Source organism: Scyliorhinus canicula, chromosome 22 (assembly GCF_902713615.1).
Source record: "Scyliorhinus canicula chromosome 22, sScyCan1.1, whole genome shotgun sequence".
In the NCBI taxonomy this organism is placed as follows: Eukaryota; Metazoa; Chordata; class Chondrichthyes; order Carcharhiniformes; family Scyliorhinidae; genus Scyliorhinus; species Scyliorhinus canicula.
Window position 1 is genome coordinate 21,612,555 of NC_052167.1, and position 23,867 is coordinate 21,636,421.

General features: G+C 46.7%; 1 protein-coding gene across 3 annotated transcripts in view; it reads right to left on the reverse strand.

The window, feature by feature from the left end:
* The window catches only part of LOC119956043 (A disintegrin and metalloproteinase with thrombospondin motifs 14-like), a 180,686-nt gene that overhangs the window by 151,163 nt on the left and 5,656 nt on the right, over positions 1-23,867 (reverse strand). For all 3 annotated transcript variants that reach the window (XM_038782814.1, XM_038782813.1, XM_038782812.1), the window contains exon 2: positions 15,241-15,388. In XM_038782814.1, the coding sequence (XP_038638742.1) occupies positions 15,241-15,388 (148 nt within the window). The remainder of the gene's footprint in view (positions 1-15,240; positions 15,389-23,867) is intronic.

A 23,867-nucleotide genomic window follows, 5' to 3' on the forward strand; every position in this document is an offset into this window, starting at 1 on the left:
GCCGCACTCCCATCGCTGTCCCAGATCCTCCTGGATGAGGATGCGGACTGACCTTATCAGGGTCACAATGCTCATGCCAATGTACAGGTTGGCAATGCCCTTGCACAATCAACCCAGCTCGTTGCACAATACGATGGGGATGGGCACAGCTAATGGAGCAAATTGGCTCTCCCGTGAGCCTATTCATCACACTTGCAGAAGATCAGCGATTTTCTTCCATGATACTCCCTCAGATTACCTTCCGGAGCGCCTGAGAATGTGTTTCTACAAGGATTAAGAAACGTGCCTCCACTTTATTTTGTGGCTGAGGTGATAGACAATCAGGATCCTTCCAGCCTAAGATCCTCCCAAACGTGCCGGCCAATAATCCTGCAAATCTGTAAACAAAGCAAAGGAATGAATTTGAATCCAAAAAGCAATACCAACAACCTTAGTCACAATTGCAGCTTTCTATACTGGTTAAACGATAAATTAAATTATTGCGACACTGGCGTCTATTTTTAAATCTATCAATTCCTTCGAATTTAGCGGTTTCAAATTGCTATGAAGACAGCTGCAGTTTAACATAGTATGGTTTCACTTTAGAGAATTTACCAGTTGCTGCGGAATTAATTTTCTCGCTTCTGTTCCCAGTGTCCTCTTTCAGCCTCAAAACATTTTCTCCAATTAGAAAAGCAAAAGACATTTATTTTTCTTACTTACTTCTCCGTCCAGCGTCTTCTTTTTTTGCTCCATCAGGCCTTTCAGTCTTCCAAATTGAATTTACAAGCAGCATGGCTCTTGAAACGCCTCCTGGGTGCAGTCGCGAGTTTCAGAACTGTTCATTCACAAGTTGTGTCCCTTATACTGCGGTCAATAGATTTGTTTAGGATCTATCTTCACCTGTCTCAGTTACGACAGAAATGGTTTCCTCCATGTCGTGTTGGATCTGTACCCATGTGCAATGTGCTCATGCTAAAGAATGTATTAACACAATATACAGTGGCAGATTTAATGTACCGATTGCAGTACATTGCAATGTTTGCACATCTGGATCTCTTCTCCCTTACGTCCAATAGAATGGTCCTTACTGTCATTTCAATCGACATTTTATCATAGATTATCATAGAGTTTACAGTGCAGAAGGAGGCCATTCGGCCCATTGAGTCTGCACCGGCTCTTGGAAACAGCACCCTACCCAAGGTCAACACCTCCACCCTATCCCCATAACCCAGTAACCCCACCCAACACCAAGGGCAATTTTGGACACTAAGGGCAATTTATCATGGCCAATCCACCTAACCTGCACACTTTGGACTGTGGGAGGAAACCGGAGCACCCGGAGGAAACCCACGCACACACGGGGAGGATGTGCAGACTCCGCACAGACAGTGACCCAAGCCGGAATCGAACCTGGGACGCTGGAGCTGTGAAGCAATTGTGCTATCCACAATGCTACCGTGCTCCCCCACAAAAGCAACTAAAGAATTACTGCTCTGCCTTTTAGTCTGCTGTTGTGATTAAGGCCTTGGTCTGATTTCGACGGATACCCCAGCAGTACCAATAGCCTAGTTAATTCAAAGTAGTTTGGTGCTTTAGCAAAATTGAGTTGACCAATAGTTCAAATTAAGCAATTAAAAACTAAACAGCACAATTGATGCTTTTCTCGTGGAATGAATCGGCACTGGGCCAAGTCTTGCTGGAGCAGCACATTCGACGGCCCATTTCAGCTTAAAAACAATTTGTGTTGTGACATGCCAGAGGTGTGAACTTGGTAATAGGCCCCTTAGGTTAGGTGGGGTTCCTGGGTTACAGGGATAGGGTGGAGGCGTGGGATTAAGTATGGTGCTCTTTCCAAGAGCCGGTGCAGACTCGATGGGCCAAATGGCCACCTTCTGCACTGTAAATTCTATGACAGCGAGGTTGGGTGAGTCAAGAGTCAAATCAGGTTCAGAAATAGAAAAAAAGAGAGGGAAAGAAAGATCGGACGGAGGAAGAGAACAGAGGGCAGAAAATAAAACCAAGAATAAAATTTTAAATGTTTTAAATCTCTTAAGAAAACTTTTAATGCACAGGAATGAAACAGAACAGTTTAAATTGTTCTCTTTCTGGACTAGAGGTTGATTGGTATTGCATTCATTATCATATCAATAAAAACATATTTTTACTTAACTCACAATGTTAATTATCTGAGGCGAGTTTAACTAATGTGCAATTTTCCAACAAGTTCTTAAACACATCGGGAAGGTTAAGTCAACGGGTGGTGGAGATCGTAACTCACCCGTATCCCTTAATCCCTGAATTTGCTAACCAATCTACATGTTATTACAAGAGTAAGGCATTAACATGCTATTATTTTCCCCAGCAAGATTAGGCTTAGAATAAATGTCATCACATTACAGATTTTACAGCCATTTGACCCAACTGATCTATGTCATCATTTCTGCTGTAAATGAACCTCCCCCATCATGTTACCCATTTGATATAGCCTTTCATCCTCGTGTTTATCTAGCTTCCACTTGCTATTTGCCTCAACTACTCCTTGATGTAGCATGTTCCTTAACACATTTTTACCAAAGTCTGACTGAAGAGGTTTCTCCCTAATACCCTCCTCTGGATGTATGACCCCCTCTAATTTTCTCACTCCCACAAGTGGAAACATTTTCTTTAATGTACCCTACTCAATGCTTTCATGATCTTAAAGATCTCTCTCAGCTCATCCTCAGCTTTCTCTGTCCCAAAGGAAAGAGCCCTCGTCGGTTCAGCTTTTACTGATCAGCATACCTTCTCCATCCTGCAATCATCCTCGCAAATCTGTTTTCACCTTTGCCAATAATGTAAGTGAGCAACAGTGAAGATAGATGATATTCAGAATGGCAACATTAAGATGTGTGACAATTCCCTCAATGTCCCTTACGAAATTGGCGCAGTTATGACGTTGGGGTCAATCCATGTCAAAGGTTTATTACCAAGTTTGCAAACCAGAGCTCTCGTCATTCATGTACAACTTAGAGCATGCATTGTATTACCGTGACATCATCACTGATCATAGGCAACAGTACAGGCCCAAACACTGGCCGGGTCAAGAGTCAACTGCTACATCCATATTGAGGACTTATTATTCCCTCAACTATTTATACACAATGGCGCTTCTGCTCAATAAAATGTAACCATACATATATATTGTGATGAATGTAGGAATCTCAGATATATTGTATTATATGTAGTTGGTACAGTAAGGGTTAAAAGCCTGGATTAATGGGTGACTGCTGCAGTCAGGTTTATAAAAATCCTGGCTTGAAAGGCAGCAGGCTTTTTGGAGACAGAGGTGCAATTAAAGCATCATAAAAGTTGGGCTAATGGAATTTTGTCTGTGTAAAGAGAGTTCCCTGGGGAGTAGATAATTAGAAACATTGTGTTTACACTTAAATAATCAGGTCATAGGATTTGAGTGGGTTAAAGATGATATAACTAATGGGAGGAGCGAGGGATACACCAGGTCTCTAAGCAGGCAGGCAGACTTTAGTTTTTGGCTGAAAGGCAAGCGGAGAAGCATTTTTGGAAGAATACAGCCAGAGATTCTGCAATATTCTGACAGGGTTTAGATCTCTCTCTTCAAACAGTCTCAAAAGATCTCCATCCAATGTTCAGCAAGTAATCCTGTGTTTGTGAACTGTAGTTAAAAGTGGATTTTGACCAGAGATGGGTTTTGCTTGAGTGGAGATAAAAGATAACAGTTGAGAGGGTTTCATTTCATTATTAAGCATGGTCCAACGGGTAACTCTAAGCTATTGTCTTTATGATATTAAAGTTAATAAAGTTTATTTTAATATACCATATCCCAATTTGTGCGTAGAATCACTCTTGGAGTAAAGTATCCTTCCCTCACAATCTTACAAATTAATAAAATATTGAAGTTTCTGTCCGATATTCGAGGTTTGGTCAGAGATTGTAATAATATGGACACTTCAAAAGTGCTTCTGTGAAAAGTCTGTAAGTCAGGGGAAAGGAATAAACACCATCAATTTGCATGTACTACAGCCATTATTTCTTTGCGCCGCACATCTAAACAAACAACAATGTATTCACAGTATTTTTCACAGGACAGAAAGAAAGTACATCTTTCTATTTTCAGATAATAAAATCAAAGAAGGAACATAACTTAGTCAAAGACCGATTCATAAGCAATTCTTAATTCATGGAAAAGAACAAAGATTCGGTGGTTAGAAATTAAAACAAAACCTTTACGTGATGTTAGAGCAGGCGCAGCATTAATGCCGTGATTTTAAGAGGACGCCTCACCAACGCAAAACTGAAATAATCCCCACTTTCCAGCAACACATAACCCTATTTGTGAATACATTTATGAATGAAACCCTTGTAAACTTGCCAAGGCTCTTCAATTGCAAATGATATAGCTGCTCCTTTGTTCAACATTGCACATGTTCCCCACTACAGATGCATCCGTTAAGAATCAGTCAATAGGAAGCACATTTAAAGTGTCATCAAAGAATGTCAGAATAATGCACAATTTCATTGGCCGGTTAACTCGACCTGCACCATATCCCTTTCTCTTATTTATAAATAATGCACATAACTTCAAAAATCAGGCCCATATCTTTTTTCAGGGATTAAGCACATTTCATTTTCATCTGTGAGAAACAGATTCATGGGGCTGGATTCTCCAAAAATGGGGCAAAGTCCCCACATCAGTGTAAAAACGCTGGCGTTTCACTCTGGACTTTCCTTAAGGAAGTCCTGAGTGATTCTCCTACCTGCAAGGGGCTGGAGTGCTTCTCGCAGCTCTGGCTGCAGATACGGTGGCCCTGCACATGCGCACTGCGGTGACCACCCCGTGCAACATGGCCGATACGGACCACGGAGCGGCATCAAAAATGTAGGACCCCCGAGACTGGGCGCGCCCGCGGATCCCCGCCGTCCGATCGCTCCCCTGGCAATACATGAGGCCCCCCCGGTGATTGATTCCCGCACCCCCCCCCCATCAGGGCGGCCGCGGACTGAGTCCGCAACCCCACCGTAGGGAACAGTTTTGCGCGGAGAATTTCGGGGTGGGGGGGGGCGGCTTCTGTCAATGGCCCCTTAGCAACGCCGCATAGATCGCGCGCGAGCGATTCCCAAGCAGTTCTCCGGGGACCGGAGTATCGCGGGAGCGGCGGCGGCTACGATTTCTGCGTAAACGGGGATTCTCCGCCCCCCGCACTGAACGCGATTTTGGCACGGGGCTGCGGAGAATCCAGCCCATGAACTGTTTTGACAGTCAAATGAGTCCCACTCCGATCCAAGAGCTTCCTTAAAAACAGTACATGGTTGAATCACGGTGACACTTCTCAGGAGGGCTGTTTTGGTGAACTGCCTTGTAAAAGCAGAATGTACAAGCAAGCAAGAGGGTGAGGAAACCTGGCTGGAATAGAGGATGCAAAGTGGAACGGCATGCGTCAACACTCAGGCAGCCTCCGGCAACTTAGACCATTCTGCAATTCCCATGTCAGGGATGGATCCTCATAGTCTAACGAAGACTTTTGGGGAGAAGATAACTTAAATATTTTCAGCACTGTTCGCCCAATTCCTAATGAGCTGGAGTTTGCAATACTAAATTGCCAATCTTAACGAATGAAAGGCCGAGGCTCGAAACTGAAACTTTTATATTACTTCAAACAAGGAAGCTCTTCTCGATTTAGGATCAGAATCGAGCCACATCAGGCCTGGGAATGCTTGATGCGGACAAAAAAAAAAAAATGGCATGCACCTAAGCAGATTGGCTGTGTCTGACTTAACACTTGTATGCTCAAATCCCAGCATCCACTGTTATTTGAACTTTTTTGTTGTCTCTGGCGGAATTCTAGGTCGAGCGATTACTAAGAGGCAGCACAGTGCTACATCCCGGAGAAAGGAAGTGCTGTCTGGACCAGTTCCCTCAGCACCAACTTACATTTATGTCTCGCTTCGGAAAATATTTCAGAGCACATTATGATGGGGGAGAGATCGAGACCAAACAGGAAATTAATTGAATTGATGGGGGAGGGGAATGGGAAGGAGAGGAAATAACACAGAAGCCACGCTCTGAGATATTAGGTTTTTCAGATACTTTTGAAGACAGGGAGAGGTTGCAAGGGAAAATGTCTTTCGAAGAAAATTACACAGGGTAGATACACAAGAAAGATTGGCTTCTGGCTATCAGTTTAGCCCAGTCAAAATATTGTAGGCCGAATCCCAATTCCATATCTTCACTTGGCCGAATTATACAGCACATTACTGTGGAGTCACTGCATTATCTGAAGTTTTGGATGATACCTTTAAATGTGGTCCTTCCAGCCTGGTATTATTTGAAGAGGAATTTACATAGAATTTACAGTGCAGAAGGAGGCCATTCGCCCCATCGAGTCTGAACCGGCTCTTGGAAAGAGCACCCTACCCAAGGTCAACACCTCCACCCTATCCCTATAACTCAGTAACCCCACCCAGCACTAAGGGCAATTTTGGACACTAAGGGCAATTTATCATGGCCAATCCACCTAACCTGCACATCTTTGGGCTGTGGGAGGAAACCGGAGCACCCGGAGGAAACCCACGCAGACACGGGGAGGATGTGCAGACTCCGCACAGACAGTGACCCAAGCTGGAATCGAACCTGGGACCCTGGAGCTGTGAAGCAATTGCGCTATCCACAATGCTACCGTGCTGCCCATCAAAGGAAGGTGGGTATCCCCCAGTGGCCCACTTCTCCATCACGTCCAATCCCCACACCCTTTCCACAGCACTTTCCCTTGCAATCGCAGAAGGTGCAGTCCCTGCCCCCTTTACCTCCTCCCTCCACACCTTTGAAAAATGAAATGAAAATCGCTTATCGTCACGAGGAGGGTTCAATGAAGTTACTGTGAAAAGCCCCTAGTCGCCACATTCCGGCGCCTGTTTGGGGAGGCTGTTACGGGAATCAAACCGTGCTGCTGGCCTGCCTTGGTCGGCTTTCAAAGCCAGCGATTTAGCTCAGTGTGCTAAACAGCCCCTAACCTTTCAATACCCCTTCAAATTAAGCAGTGTTTCACTTGTACTTACTTACTTGGTCTATTGTATTCGCTGCCCCCAATGCAGTCTCTTCTACATTGGGGAGGCTAAACGCAGACTGGGTGATCGCTTTGCGGAACACCCACACTCAGTCCCCAATCATAACCCCAATCTTCCTGCTGCTTGCCATTTTAACTCAGCACCTTGCTCTCGTGCCCACATGTCTGTCCTTGGCCTGCTGCCATGCTGCCGAGCATCATTAAGTCTGTTCAAAACACAGATAGGGGGAGGCGGTGGCGTATTGTTGCTGGACAAGCGATCCAGAGATCCAGGGTAATGTTCTGGGAACCCGGGTTCAAATCCCACCACAACAGAAGTCAAAAAATCTGGAATGAAAAGTCTAATGATGACCATGAAACCATGTCGGTTGTCATCCGGTTCGCTAATGTCCTTCAGTAAGGAACCCTTCCATCCTTCCCTGGTCTGGCCTACATGTGACTCCAGATCCACAGCAATGTGGTTGACTCTTAAAATGCTCTCTGAAATGCACGTGGTTCAAGGGCAATGGGGAATCTTGCCCCAGCCAGAAACTCCCACATTCCATGAATGAATAGCATTCAAAAGGAAATTAGGCTGTTTTCCGCACAAGTTACAGGAGGAAGGTGGGAGAATGGCACTGGGTGAATTGCTCACTCAGAAAGCTGGTGCAGAGGGCTAAAGGGCCTCATCCTGTGCAGTAACAATTCTGTAGCACAGCAACAGCGCTGAAATCAATGGCGGTGCGGTGGAGGTAGAATAGAGTGCCACCGGCCACGTACAGAGGCAGCCACCATGTTTTCAGATAATGGCACCGAAGGGGCAATGTGGAGGTTATAAATAAGAACAGAATAATAAAGGAATCGCATGGAACACATACCCTAACTGTGAAGACATTACGGACAAACCCTTGGGATATACAGTGACTGTATATGAACCTGACCTCGGACATAGAACATAGAACAGTACAGCACAGAACAGGCCCTTCGGCCCTCGATGTTGTGCCGAGCAATGATCACCCTACTCAAACCCACGTATCCACCCTATACCCGTAACCCGACAACTCCCCCCCTTAACCTTACTATTAGGACACTACGGGCAATTTATCATGGCCAATCCACCTAACCCGCACATCTTTGGACTGTGGGAGGAAACCGGAGCACCCGGAGAAAACCCACGCACACACGGGGAGGACATGCAGACTCCACACTGACAGTGACCCAGCCGGGAATCGAACCTGGGACCCTGGAGCTGTGAAGCATTTATGCTAACCACCATGCTACCGTGCTGCCCCTGATAAAATAGAAACCACAGGAGAGGTCGGAGGTCAAAGCAGAACTGTCTACAAAATAAAAAGAGGCCAGAGAACTACAGCTTCAGACACACAGCAAGGCACTGGTAACTGTGACCGGTAGCTGCTTAGGAAACTGGATTGCTGGAACTCACTGGGGCTGGTTTAGCACACTGGGCTAAATCGCTGGCTTTGAATAGCAGACCAAGGCAAGCCAGCAGCACGGCTCAATTCCCGGACCAGCCTCCCCGAACAGGCGCCGGAATGTGGCGACTAGGGGATTTTCACAGTAACTTCATTCAAGCCTAATTGTGACAATAAGCGTTTTTCATTTCATTTCAAACTGAGAAAACTGGTCGTGCGGACGTCGACGACTAGTTCTAGAACCGTGGAGAAAATGTCGGAGTGCGTTAAGATAGTGAGATCAAAGTGCTCCCGTTCAGAAGGGTGCTACGAGTGGTTTTGACCTGGAACCTGCCCACCATAGCCTGCGCTACACAGAATTACAAGAAGTGCAATCTCTTGAGTGATTGATGGTAAATCGAGAGAAGGAGGAAGCAATGAAGTAACAAAACGAGAAATATTAATAACCAACTAAGCAGAGCAGTTTACAACCATTCTCAAATTGGTTAATAAAATCTAGGAACAGTATAGTTGGAGTGCCTTCAGACTACCGAATGATGAGGTATGAATTGCAGATGTGTGTGGTCTCAAATTGGACGTGGGCCAACAAATTGCGTCAGCCGAAAGCTCAGGGACACTCGCCATACTTTGCAGTAATTCACTCACCATCTGTTATTATTTTGCTTCTATTGCCACATTTCATCGTGGAGAGCATCAGGATCAACTGGTGACAACGGCCATTGTTCGTAAACCGGACGAGAAACCCAAAACAATTTCTTTAAATTTGTAAAACTGTGTGAAAAGGATACTTCACCCCAGGTGTGATGACTCTAACCAATAGGTATTTTTTATGTTAAAACAAACTTTAATTTAAACACAGAATTAGCCACATCAATATCACCAAAAATAGCTTTACAATTATCAGTTAAACAATTCTTAAACACAAGGAAAATTTTAAACTTGCTATCTATGCTATACCTGCTATTGACTCCAATTAAGCTACCCAATACAGTTCAAGTGCTAATAAAGTTAGCAGATTACTTGCTTAGTTGTGTAGAGATTTTTGTACACCAGTATACTTCTGCTCAACCTAACAGCATTTGGCAGAATTACTGTTCAAATGTATACCCTTCTGCCTCGTCGGACTCAAATTCTATGGCAAACTGTAAAATGACAGACCTGGCTCCTCCCATGAATTACATTGTCTGTATCTCACTAAGATTCACATGACTTGCTTAGTCAGGACTAAATATAACCCCTCATAAATGATCTACTCCACAGGGAATCTTCAGCAATCATAACAATATGCAATTAGTCCTCTATATGTAAACGGATAAATGTTTAGAATCAATCATGAGCTCACCTTTTACGACTTCTTAATTACAGCTTTAGCAGACACACCCACAGTCTGGGTACCTTAACCTATATTATTTAACAATATTACTGCAACAAATATGAACCATAACCCAGGTTTTTAATACCATTACTGCCACAAAAATACAATATATATACCAATTTCTTATATTCATCACACTATTGCTTATGAAGAAGTTTTTTTTTAATACAAAAAAAAATCATTTTTACATTATGCAGATTACAATTATATAGGAGTGAATTATCAAGGCATCCTAAATTAAATATCAGTCAAAAAACATTTCAAATCCAAGGCTTCTCCAAGTGCCATATGGGGTACGGGCCTCTGGCACGGAGTCTGTCCCTGTTGCTCAGAAGGGAAGGGGGGAAAGGAGTAGAACATTAGTAATTGGGGACTCAATAGTCAGGGGCACAGATAGGAGATTTTGTGGGAGCGAGAGAGACTCACGTTTGGTATGTTGCCTCCCAGGTGCAAGGGTACGTGATGTCTCGGATCGTGTTTTCCGGGTCCTTAAGGGGGAGGGGGAGCAGCCCCAAGTCGTAGTCCACATTGGCACTAACGACATAGGTAGGAAAGGGGACAAGGATGTCAGGCAGGCCTTTAGGGAGCTAGGATGGAAGCTCAGAGCTAGAACAAACAGAGTTGTTATCTCTGGGTTGTTGCCCGTGCCACGTGATAGTGAGATGAGGAATAGGGAGAGAGAGCAATTAAACACGTGGCTACAGGGATGGTGCAGGCGGGAGGGATTCAGATTTCTGGATAACTGGGGCTCTTTCTGGGGAAGGTGGGACCTCTATAGACAGGATGGTCTACATCTGAACCTGAGGGGCACCAATATCCTGGGGGGGAGATTTGTTAGTGCTCTTTGGGGGGGTTTAAACTAATTCAGCAGGGGCATGGGAACCTGGATTGTAGTTTTGGGGTACGGGAGATTGAGAGTATAGAGGTCAGGAGCACAGATTTGACTTCGCAGGAGGGTGCCAGTGTTCAGGTAGGTGGTTTGAAGTGTGTCTACTTCAATGCCAGGAGTATACGAAATAAGGTTGGGGAACTGGCAGCATGGATTGGTACCTGGGACTTCGATGTTGTGGCCATTTCAGAGACATGGATAGAGCAGGGACAGGAATGGTTGTTGCAGGTTCCGGGGTTTAGGTGTTTTAGTAAGCTCAGAGAAGGGGGCAAAAGAGGGGGAGGTGTGGCGCTGCTAGTCAAGGACAGTATTACGGTGGCGGAAAGGATGCTAGATGGGGACTCTTCTTCCGAGGTAGTATGGGCTGAGGTTAGAAACAGGAAAGGAGAGGTCACCCTGTTGGGAGTTTTCTATAGGCCACCTAATAGTTCTAGGGATGTAGAGGAAAGGATGGCGAAGATGATTCTGGAAAAGAGCGAAAGTAACAGGGTAGTTGTTATGGGAGACTTTAACTTTCCAAATATTGACTGGAAAAGATATAGTTCGAGTACATTAGATGGGTCATTCTTTGTACAATGTGTGCAGGAGGGTTTCCTGACACAATATGTTGACAGGCCAACAAGAGGCGAGGCCACATTGGATTTGGTTTTGGGTAATGAACCAGGCCAGGTGTTAGATCTGGAGGTAGGTGAGCACTTTGGAAACAGTGACCACAATTCGGTGACCTTTACGTTAGTGATGGAAAGGGATAAGTATACCCCGCAGGGCAAGAGTTATAGCTGGGGGAAGGGCAATTATGATGCCATTAGACATGACTTAGGATGTGTTGGTTGGAGAAGTAGGCTGCAAGGGTTGGGCACACTGGATATGTGGAGCTTGTTCAAGGAACAGCTATTGCATGTTCTTGATAAGTACGTACCAGTCAGGCAGGGAGGAAGGGGTCGAGCGAGGGAACCGTGGTTTACCAAAGAAGTGGAATCTCTTGTTAAGAGGAAGAAGGAGGCCTATGTGAAGATGAGGCGTGAAGTTTCAGTTGGGGCGCTTGATAGTTACAAGGAAGCGAGGAAGGATCTAAAGAGAGAGCTGAGACGAGCAAGGAGGGGACATGAGAAGTCTTTGGCAGGTAGGATCAAGGAAAACCCAAAAGCTTTCTATAGGTATGTCAGGAATAAAAGAATGACTAGGGTAAGAGTAGGGCCAGTCAAGGACAGTGGTGGGAAGTTGTGTGTGGAGGCTGAGGAGATAAGCGAGATACTAAATGAATACTTTTCGTCAGTATTCACTCAAGAAAAAGATAATATTGTGGAGGAGAATGCTGAGACCCAGGCTATTAGGATAGATGGCATTGAGGTGCGTAGGGAAGAAGTGTTGGCAATTCTGGACAAGGTGAAAATAGATAAGTCCCCGGGGCCGGATGGGATTTATCCTAGGATTCTCTGGGAAGCCAGGGAAGAGATTGCTGAGCCTTTGGCTTTGATTTTTAGGTCATCATTGGCTACAGGAATAGTGCCAGAGGACTGGAGGATAGCTAATGTGGTCCCTTTGTTCAAGAAGGGGAGTAGAGATAACCCCGGTAACTATAGGCCGGTGAGCCTAACGTCTGTGGTGGGTAAAGTCTTGGAGAGGATTATAAAAGATACGATTTATAATCATCTAGATAGGAATAATATGATTAGGGACAGTCAGCATGGTTTTGTGAAGGGTAGGTCATGCCTCACAAACCTTATCGAGTTCTTTGAGAAGGTGACTGAACAGGTAGACGAGGGTAGAGCAGTTGATGTGGTGTATATGGATTTCAGTAAAGCGTTTGATAAGGTTCCCCACGGTCGGCTATTGCAAAAAATACGAAGGCTGGGGATTGAGGGTGATTTAGAGATGTGGATCAGAAATTGGCTAGTTGAAAGAAGACAGAGAGTGGTAGTTGATGGGAAATGTTCAGAATGGAGTTCAGTTACGAGTGGCGTACCACAAGGATCTGTTCTGGGGCCGTTGCTGTTTGTCATTTTTATAAATGACCTAGAGGAGGGCGCAGAAGGATGGGTGAGTAAATTTGCAGACGACACTAAAGTCGGTGGAGTTGTAGACAGTGCGGAAGGATGTTGCAGGTTACAGAGGGACATAGATAAGCTGCAGAGCTGGGCTGAGAGGTGGCAAATGGAGTTTAATGTGGAGAAGTGTGAGGTGATTCACTTTGGAAAGAATAACAGAAATGTGGAATATTTGGCTAATGGTAAAATTCTTGGCAGTGTGGATGAGCAGAGGGATCTCGGTGTCCATGTACATAGATCCCTGAAAGTTGCCACCCAGGTTGATAGGGTTGTGAAGAAGGCCTATGGTGTGTTGGCTTTTATTGGTAGAGGGATTGAGTTCCGGAGCCATGAGGTCATGTTGCAGTTGTACAAAACTCTAGTACGGCCGCATTTGGAGTATTGCGTACAGTTCTGGTCGCCTCATTATAGGAAGGACGTGGAAGCTTTGGAACGGGTGCAGAGGAGATTTACCAGGATGTTGCCTGGTATGGAGGGAAAATCTTATGAGGAAAGGCTGATGGACTTGATGTTGTTTTCGTTAGAGAGAAGAAGGTTAAGAGGTGACTTAATAGAGGCATACAAAATGATCAGAGGGTTAGATAGGGTGGACAGCGAGAGCCTTCTCCCGCGGATGGAGGTGGCTAGCACGAGGGGACATAGCCTTAAATTGAGGGGTAATAGATATAGGACAGAGGTCAGAGGTGGGTTTTTTACGCAAAGAGTGGTGAGGCCGTGGAATGCCCTACCTGCAACAGTAGTGAACTCGCCAACATTGAGGGCATTTAAAAATTTATTGGATAAGCATATGGATGATAAGGGCATAGTGTAGGTTAGATGGCCTTTAGTTTTTTCCATGTCGGTGCAACATCGAGGGCCGAAGGGCCTGTACTGCGCTGTATCGTTCTATGTTCTATGTTCTATGTTCTAGAACGTTCTAGATTCAAATTCTTGGTTAATCTGTCACGTCTTGCTTCAAATGTCCAACATATTTTTTGGTTCATCTGAATTATGTTTCCTTTTATGGAAAACAAAAATCACAGAATAATGCAGATAAGTGTTATGTAGAATTACAGCCTAATCTATGCCAGGCCCCAAAATTGGAATAATCAGTCCTCAGGTGGAATAATAAATAAAGAGTAAACGCAAAACTAAGTCGCTCTTTCTTGTACATCAGGAACTCCACCTTCAGTAAATTCTCGCACTGGCTTGGCTTGGCTATCCAAAATACGCATCTTTACAAATGTTTATCGCAATGATTTACCGCCTTACACTCTGGTATATGTTATGGGGTCAGCCAAAATTGAATTTGGAGCAAATCTCAAGGCCATTACTTTCTGCCCTGAAATTGGGCTCGGTGAACGAACTTGAACAATACCGTCCAAATCTGGCAAATTTGGCAAATCTGGACTTCAGCCAAGGTCAGGATTTCAATTCAAGCCAAAGAATATTGGAGCCAAAGAATATTGATGCCTATTGCATACAAATTCATCATACTAACATTCTCAGTCTCAAGTGAGGTAATAAAAATATAACTGGATTGAACAGAGTATCATTTCAGGAGACTGACTTTCAGATTTCATATTTAATAAGACTATGAATGCCAGAATACCTGGCCCAGCAATGGACACTGACTGAACAACATCACCAACCTTTACCCTCAGAATGCGGCCTATGACACGCAAACGGCACCATTAACAACAAAACTTCCTAATGTGCTTCAATGCAGTGTATGCAGACAAAAAACAAAATGGTGCTGAGCCTAGAGATCTCAAAGAGTATCCAAGTATTTCAGTCTTTCAAATGTTCCTTTTTTCATCGCGACTCTCGATGTATGATGAACTGAAGTTGAGCAGGAATGCCCTTACAGAATCACAGGATCTACGGTGTAGAAGGAGGCCGTTTGGCCCATCGAGCACCCGCAGGAAACCCACGCAGACACGGGGAGAACGTGCAGACTCCGCACAGACAGCGCCCCAAGCCGGGAATCGAACCTGGGAGCCCTGGCGTTGTGAGGCGACAGAGCTAACCCCTGTGCTACCGTGCCACCCACACCACACAGGAATGCTGAGCATTGAAAGGAACAGGCTGCAGCAGCCGGTAGAGACAAGTTATGTCAGTTAATGTGTCACATAATTACGAAGCAGTACCTCAAACTATCAATTGACGAGATTTTCGTGATCAACTTTTGACAAACAATCGAAGAGAAGTTCTTCAGAATTCTGCTAAAATCCACAAAAGGATTAAAAAATGATAACTGATTCAGAACTAAAATACTAAGGAGTATTTAATATCGTGCAATATTTGTATGCAGAATGTACACTGGCTTCAATGACATAATCAACCAAGATTTTTGTTTCTAACAAGATCTCTCTCTCTCTCTCTCTCTCTCTCTTCCCCCCCCCCCCCCCCCCCCCCCCCCCCCCCGCCCCCCAAAAAAGCTGAAACTTTCAGAAGCCATTAGTCCTTTCAGTACCTTCAACGTGTAGATCTTTTGGGCGTGCTTGTTTGACAGATGACCTACGATACACCACATGCACACGACCTTTTTCCTCCTGTGCCTGCTGCCCTTTTTCCAGTGGCTCAATGAAAAAATCACCAGTGTCTGCCCGAATCAATCCAGCCTGTTAAAGATAAAGAAGGAATTGAACATTATTTAGTCACCACAACGTGTAATATTTCCGCACAAGACGCGGCGGCGGCCCTCGCATAAAGAATATCAACATTGTAGTCGCTCTCGTCATTCAGAGCCCGCAGTTGGTACAATTTTCACTGACTACTTGGGGCGGCACGGTAGCACAAGTAGCTAGCACTGTGGCTTCACAGCGCCAGGGTCCCAGGTCCGATTCGCCGCTGGGTCACTGTCTGTGCGGAGTCTGCACATTCTCCCAGTGTCTGCATGGGCTCCCTCCCAAAGACGTGCAGGTTAGGTGGATTGGCCGTGATAAGCTGCATTTAGTGTCCAAAAAATGTTAGGAGGGGTTGTTGGGTTACGGGGATAGGGTGGAAGTGAGGGCTTAAAGTGGGTCGGTGCAGACTCGATGGGCCGAATGGCCTCCTTCTGCACTGTATGTTCTATGTGCTATTCCCCGTCTATCAGGAACTATTTATTGCTGCAGGTTGGCTAAACACAGCAAAATTAGGGACGCTAATCGTTTACTTTTTATGATACACAAATGTGTGCATATGGAAGTAGGTCAACTGACAGTATGATTGTAATGGTGGAAAATTGGTGGTGTTTAATAATTTAATAATAACCATCTTTATTAGTGTCACAAGTAGGCTTTACATTAACATTGCAAAGAAGTTACTGTGAAAAGCCCCTAGTTACCACATTCCTGCGCCTGTTCGGAAACACTGAGGGAGAATTCAGAATGTCCAATTTACCTAACACGCATGCCTTTCGGGACTTGTGGGAGGAAACCAGAGCACCTGGAGGAAACCCACGCAGATATGGGGAGAACGTGCAGACTCCACACAGACAGTGACCCAGCGGGGAATCGAACCCGGGACCCTGGGGTTGTGAAGCAATAGTGCTAACCACTATGCTACCGTGCCGCCCCATTCAATGCTCGTTATAATAAAGTAATGAAATGAAAATCGCTTATTGTCACGAGTAGGCTTCAATGAAGTTACTGTGAAAAGCCCCTAGTCGCCACATTCCGGCGCCGGGGAGGCTGGTACGGGAGTTTGAATCAATACATACAAGATTTTGTTTATCCCAGATTTTATGTCCCTTGTTATTTGTTCCCTTAAAGTCATTTAACGTCAAGTTGAGAGATCAATGCTGGAAAACAAGGTGTCGTTTTTCTACTGTTTGTACTCTACCAGATTGTATCGACTTGGAAGCAATCCGTCACAACTCCTCGAACCAATCAGGTGGATAAAGGTATCAATTGTTGTATTTCTGAGACAAAGTTCCAGGTTAGAAGCCCCTGTTCTCAGGTGCTGAAGCAGCATCAGGGGGTGATATAATTGGCATCAGCACCCTGAGCTAGGGTAATGACAATCCAGCAGTGGCCAACTATCGAGTGGTTCATATTAGATGGGTCAGGTGAGGGCAGGGTCAACCAAGTTATGTTCCTTGCCACATCTGAATTGACTGCCAAAATGCATCAGCTGGATGAAAAACAGCCACTCGGATATCTGTGAAGACTTACAAAACGCATCTCCTTCAGGGGAAGAAAATATGGTAGACGAGGAGGAGGGGGTGTTTGATGGATTGGTCAAGCATACAGAACCCCAGAACCTGCACCTGAGGCAGCATGTTATGACCAAGCACAGTTTAGCAGCAGGAATAGGAGGACGGGCTAAAAGTTATTCTTTCACGGAATGTGGGCATCAGGGGATAGCCAGCATTTTTATTGCCCATCACAAATTGCCCTCGAGGAGGTGATGAGCCACCTTCTTGCACCGCTGCAGCCCATGCATTGCTATTATCGAGGGAGTTCCAGGATTTTGACCCAGCGACCGTGAAGTAATGATGATATTGCTCCTAATCGGGATGGAGTGTGGCTTGGAGGGGCATTTCCATGTGGTGGTGCTCCCATGCATCTACCCTTGTTCTTGGGTGTGAAGGTCGCAGGTTTGGAAGGAGCTGTGCATCGTGTAGACGGTACACACAGCTACCATTGTGCACTGGTGCTAGAGGGGCTGGATGTTGGAGGGGGTGGATGGGGTGCCAATCAAGTCAGGTGCTTTTCCTAGATAGTGTTAAGATTGTGTTGTTGGAACTGTGCTCATCCAGGCAAATGGAGAGTAATTCCTTCCACGCTCCTGACATGTGCCTTGTAAATGGAGGAGAGGCTTTGGGAGTCAGGGAGGAAGTCACACCACAGGATTCCTGGCCTCTGACTTGCTCTTGTAGTCACAGTATTTATATAACTGGGCCAGTTCAGTTTTCCATCAAAGGTAACCGCCAGGTGTTGATAGTGGGGGATTGAGTGATGGTAATGCCATTGACTGTCAATGGAAAATGGCTGAATTTTCTCTTATTGCAGATGGTCATTGCCTGGTACCTGTGTCGTGCAAATGTTGCTGCGTAATGGCTTGAGTTGCTTCAGTGTATGAGTCATCGCAAATGCTGCTGAATATTGCAAAAACCTTAGTGGACATCCCCACTTCCAATCTTATGATGGAACGAAGGCCATTGATGAAGCAGCTGATGGTTAGAACCAGGATTCCACTGATGGACTCCTGCAGTCCTGTCTTGGGGCCTGGAATGACTGACCTCCAACAACCGCAACCACTTTCCTTTGTGCCAGGCATGACTCTAACCCGAGGAGAGCTTTCCGCACGATTCCCATTGTCTCCAGTTTTACTAGGGTTCCTTGATGCCACACTCGATCAAATGCGGTCTTGACGTCAATGGCAGTCACTCTCACCTCTGGAGTGCGCAAGTCTCTTGTCCATGTTTGGACGCGGGCTGTAATGAGGTCAGGAGCTCGGTGGTCCTGGCAGAGCCCGAACTGAGTGGCAGTGAGCAAGTGTTTCTGAATAAGTACTGCTTGAAAGCACTGTCAACAACACCTTCCATCACTTTGCTGATAATACAACGGACTGATGGGCCGGTAACTGGCTGTGTTGGATTTGACCTGCTTTTTGTGGACAGGACATACCTGGCCAATTTTCTTTTCGAACTAAGGGGGCAAGTTAGTGCAGCCAACTCACCTACGCTGTACATCTTTGGATTGTGGGGGTGGGTCTCACAGACACAGGGAGATTTTGCAAACTCCACACGGACAGTGACCCGGGTCTTCAGCCCAGTGAGGCAGCAGTGCTAACCACTGCGCCGCCGTGCCACCCACATTTTACGGTTCACAAGTCGGGTTACATTAACACTGCAATGAAGGGGCAGCACGATGGCCTAGTGGTTAGCACAACCCCCTCACGGCGCTGAGGTCCCAGGTTCGATCCCGGCTCTGGGTCACTGTCCGTGTGGAGTTTGCACATTCTCCCCGTGTCTGCGTGGGTTTCGCCCCCACAACCCAAAAATGTGCAGGGTAAGTGGATTGGCCACGCTAAATTGCCCCTTAATTGGAAAAAATAATTGGGTAATCTAAATTTAAAAAAAACAAAAAAAAACACTGCAATGAAAATCCCCTAGTCGCCACACTCCGGCGCCTGTTCGGGTACACAGAGAGAGAAATCAGAAAATTCTGAATGTCCAAATTACCTAACAGCACATCTTTCAGGACTTATGGGAGGAAATCGGAGCACCTGGAGGAAACCCAGGCAGACATGGGGAGAACGTGCAGACTCCGCACAGACAGTGAGCCATGCCGGGAATGGAACCTGGGACCCTGGAGCTGTGAAGCAACAGTGCGAACCATTGTGCTTCTGTGTTGCACATCTTTCTCACTGCGACTGCTTTCACCGTGAAAATCTTCAAACAACTTTTTATGTACGTTGATGAGCTTATTGCCTTTTTAAGAAAAGGACATTGGGTTAAATTTGATCCTTTTAAGTATGCCTATGCGTCTATTCTTTAAAAAGAATTTAAATGTTCCATTTCCAGCTCAACATTTTTTTATTCTTTCACGAGATGTGGGTGTCAAAGGTCTGCTCAGTATTTACTGCCCATCCTTAATCCCCCCCCCCCCTGAATGTGCCACAGCCTATGTGGTAATGCAAAGATTACATAATTTCCTGCAGTCAATTGTAATTTTGATGTATTACAACCAACTTATGCTGGCCAACAGAAAGGCAATGAAGCTTATTTAATGCCGTGCCTTGTTTTTTTTTTCCAGAATTAGTTGCATCTGTATCTCTTGCACGGGTTTTCCAGGGAAACCAGCTTCTGAAAAAGCTCCTTCCTTCTCACATTCTGAGCAGAATGCTTCAAGCTTTGCCAAGGCTCGAGCGTACTGATTTATGGGTAACCTCACGACAGGAATTGCAGAAATTTAGGGAAAAGGTTATTGCACCCGTGACGAATGTCATCAAAATCACACCTGCGTGATTCGGAGCAAAAAAACCACGTCGCATGTTTGCAGAGCAACAGCACTTGTTTAACAAAAATTAGTTCATTTACATGCTGATCAGAAGATTTGTGTTTTAAAATTAACCGTCAACAGCTCCGACAAATACCTGGCATATCTATCAGGTGCAAGCACATCCGTGTACTGAAAAGATGTCAAGCAGGAGGCTGGAACTGGAATTAAAAGGTGAAGAAAGATTGATAGAATGTATTTTTTACATGGGAGAAAATGTAGTGTGCTGCAAGAAACGGGGATTTCTTTTTAAAAAGGAGATATGTATATAACTCTTTCAGAAACCCAATTCAGGGGCTGGATTCTCCGACCCCCCGCCGGGTCGGAGAATCGCCGGGGGCCGGCGTGAATCCCGCCCCCGCCGTCTCCCGAAGTCTCCGGCACCAGAGATTCGGTGGGGGCGGGAATCGTGCCGCGCCTGTTGGCGGTACACACCCCGGCGATTCTCCGGCCCGAGATGGGCCCAAGTGCCGCCGCTGTCATGCTGGTCCCGCCGGCGTGAATCAAACCACCTCCCTTACCGGCGGGACTGGCGGCGCGGGTGGGCTCCGGGGTCCTGGCCCCGGTGGGTGCCCCCACGGTGGCCTGGCCCGCGATCGGGGCCCACCGATCCGCGGGCGGGCCTGTGCCGTGGGGGCACTCTTTTCCTTCCGCATTGGCCATAACCTACGCGATGGCCGACGCGGACGTGACCTCCTCCCCTTGCGCATGCGCGGGGTTGACGTCAGCAGCCGCTGACGCTCCCGCGCATGCGCGGACTTCTGCCGGCCAGCGAAGTCACTTCGGCCCCGGCTGGCGTGGCGCCAAAGGCCTTCCACGCCAGCCGGCGGGGCGCCAACCACTCCAGCGCGGGGCCGAGCCCCTCACGGTGAGGGCTTGGCTCCTAAAGGTACAGAGAAATCCGCACCTTTGGGGCGGCCCGACACCGGAATGGTTCACGCCACTCCATCCCGCTGGGACCCCCCCGCCCCGCCGGGTAGGGGAGAATCCCGGCCCCAGGTTTCTACTGTTGTAAAATTTAATGGTGGGGATATTTAACTGGGAGCCATTTACAGAGGGGCAGCATCAAACACTTGATCATTTGGGGATGGTCACTTTATCTCCCAAATTCCATTGACAATCTTGTCAGGAATGGGCAGCTCACACGATTATGGGAAGGATCTCCGATCGGCCTCCGGGTTGTCAGTTAAAGCGTGGACGCACCTCTTAAAGGGAGGTCACAGTCACCTACACCCGACTGCCTGGTTAGATTCCTGGAAAGGGCTTTTTGTGAGAAATAAGTTGCAAGGTTGTCCCAGGTTCTCTGATGCCTTAATGGAGGTGCTGCTGAGAGAGGTTAGAGATGCTCGCTTTCCCATGAGCGAGGAGGAGATTACCAACATTAACATAACCTGGAGAGAGTAGGCAGAGATGGGCCAATTCCGACAGTATAATCCTCGCGACCTGGATTTAATGTAAAAACCACCTCAACTTCTACAGATTCACCATAGAAAGCATTCTTTCTGGTTGTATCACAGCTTGGTATGGAGCCTGCTCGGCCCAAGACCGCAGGAAACTACAAAAGGTTGTGAATGTAGCCCAGTCCATCCACGCAAACCAGCCTCCCATCCATTGACTCTATCTGTAATTCCCGCTGCCTCAGAAAGGCAGCCAGCATGATTAAGGACCCCATGCACCCCGGACATATTCTCTTCCACCTTCTTCCGTCAGGAAAAAGATACCAAAGTTTGAGGTCACGTACCAACCGACTCAAGAACAGCTTCTTCCCTGCTGCCATCAGACATTTGAATGGACCTACCTCGTATTAAGTTGATCTTTTCTCTACGCCTTGTTATAACTGTAACATTATATTCTGCAGTCTCTCCTTCCTTCCCTATGTACGGTATGCATTGTTTGTACATAGAACATTACAGCGCAGTACAGGCCCTACGGCCCTCAATGTTGCGCCAACCTGTGAAACCACTTTAAAGCCCATTTACACTATTCCCTTATCGTCCATATGTCTATCCAATGACCATTTGAATGCCCTTAGTGTTGGTGAGTCCACTACTGTTGCAGGCAGGGCATTCCACGCTCTCTTGAATTTCTCTTGAAATTGTTAAAAAATTACAAAGGCCTTATTAAAATGTTTTTTTTACATGTATTTAATCTTATTCATGGAGTCATGGTTGGTGAACATGCATGGTTTCAATCTTGCAAAACACGGAGATGAAGGAGGGCCACTCATGTAGCCTTACCCACTTGCCTAGGTTGCTCAGTACTGTCCTAATGTCCTTCCTGTAATGGTGATTGCTTCCAGTACTCCAACTATGATGAGGGCAGCATGCAAGAAACAATGGATTCTCCGCTTCCCACGACGGGTCGGAGAATAGCGGGCGGGCCTTCCCGACAATTTTCACGCCCTCCCTCTATTCTCCCCCCCCCCCCCCCCCCCCCCCATCCCCCCCCACCACGGCCGCCCCACGACACGAATCGCTGCTCGCCGTTTTTTTACAGCAAACAGCGATTCTCCCCAGGCTGATGGGCCGAGTTCCCAGGCCTTTACGGCCGTTTTCACGAACGCGATCACACCTGCTCTCACCGTTCGTGAAAACGGGCGCAGAGTGCCCGTCCCGGACAACCATGGCACCGATTGGCACGGCCGTGGTGACATGGGCCTGCGATCGGTGGGCACCGATCACGGGCAGCGGGTCCGATACCCGCGCACTATTTGTCCTTCCGCCGCCCCGCAGGATCAGTCCGCGGGGCGGCTGAGGGGCATGACGGCCCGCGCATGCGCGGGTTTGACGCGTCTGCATGATGACGTCATCCGCGCATGCGCGGGTTGGAGCCGTCCAACCCGCGCATGCGCGGCTGACGTCATCGTGCGCGTCAGCCGGCGTGACGCTTGCCGCGCGGACTTAGCGGCGGTCGCTAAGCCCGCGGTGCCGTGCTTCACGGGGCCCCGCTGCTAGCCCCGCCCGGGGGGGGGGGGGGGGGGGGGGGGGAGAATCGGGTCCTGGGAGGGGGCGCGGAGGCTGCCGTGAAACACGGCCAGTTTCACGGCACCCTTTACAACTCGCCGCATTTGCGGAGAATCGCGCCCAATACTTTTCACTGTATAACTAATATATGTGACAATAATAAATCAAATCAAATCAATGGACCTGGAAAAAGCTTGTTGCTATCCACCCTGTCCATACCTCTCATAATTTTGTAGACCTCAATCAGGTCTCCCCTCAACCTCCGTCTTTCCAATGAAAACAATCCTAATCTACTCAACCTTTGTTCATAGCTAGCACCCTCCATACCAGGCAACATCCTGGTGAACCTCCTCTGCACCCTCTCCAAGGCATCCACATCCTTCTTGTAATATGGCGACCAGAACTGCACGCAGTATTCCAAATGTGGCCGAACCAAAGTCCGATACAACTGTAACATGACCTGCCGACTCTTGTACTCAATACCCCGTCCGATGAAGGCAAGCATGCTGTATGCCTTCTTGACCACTCTATCGACCTGCGTTGCCACCTTCAGGGTACAATGGACCTGAACTCCCAGATCTCTCTGTACATCAATTTTCCCCAGGACTCTTCCATTGACCATATAGTCCGCTCTTGAATTTGATCTTCCAAAGTGCATCACCTCGCATTTGCCTGGATTGAACGCCATCCGCCATTTCTCTGCCTAACTCTCTAATCTATTTACATTTTGCTGTATTCTCTGACAGTCCGCCTCGCTATCTGCAACTCCATCAATCTTAGTATCATCTGCAAACTTGCTCATCAGACCACTTATACCTTCGTCCAGATCATTTATGTATATCACAGTGGTCCGAGCACGGATCCCTGTGGAACACCATTAGTCACCTTTCTCCATTTTGAGACACTCCCTTCCACCACTACTCTCTGTGTCCTGTTGTCCAGCCAGTTCTTTATCCATCTAGCTAGTACACTCTGAACTCCATACGACTTCACTTTTTCCATCAACCTGCCATGGAAACTTTATCAAATGCTTTACTGAAGTCCATGTATGTGACATCTACAGCCCTTCCCTCATCAATTAACTTTGTCACTTCCTCAAAGAATCTCAGCGTAATGCCTGACAACAGTCCTCCCCCACAACAATCCTG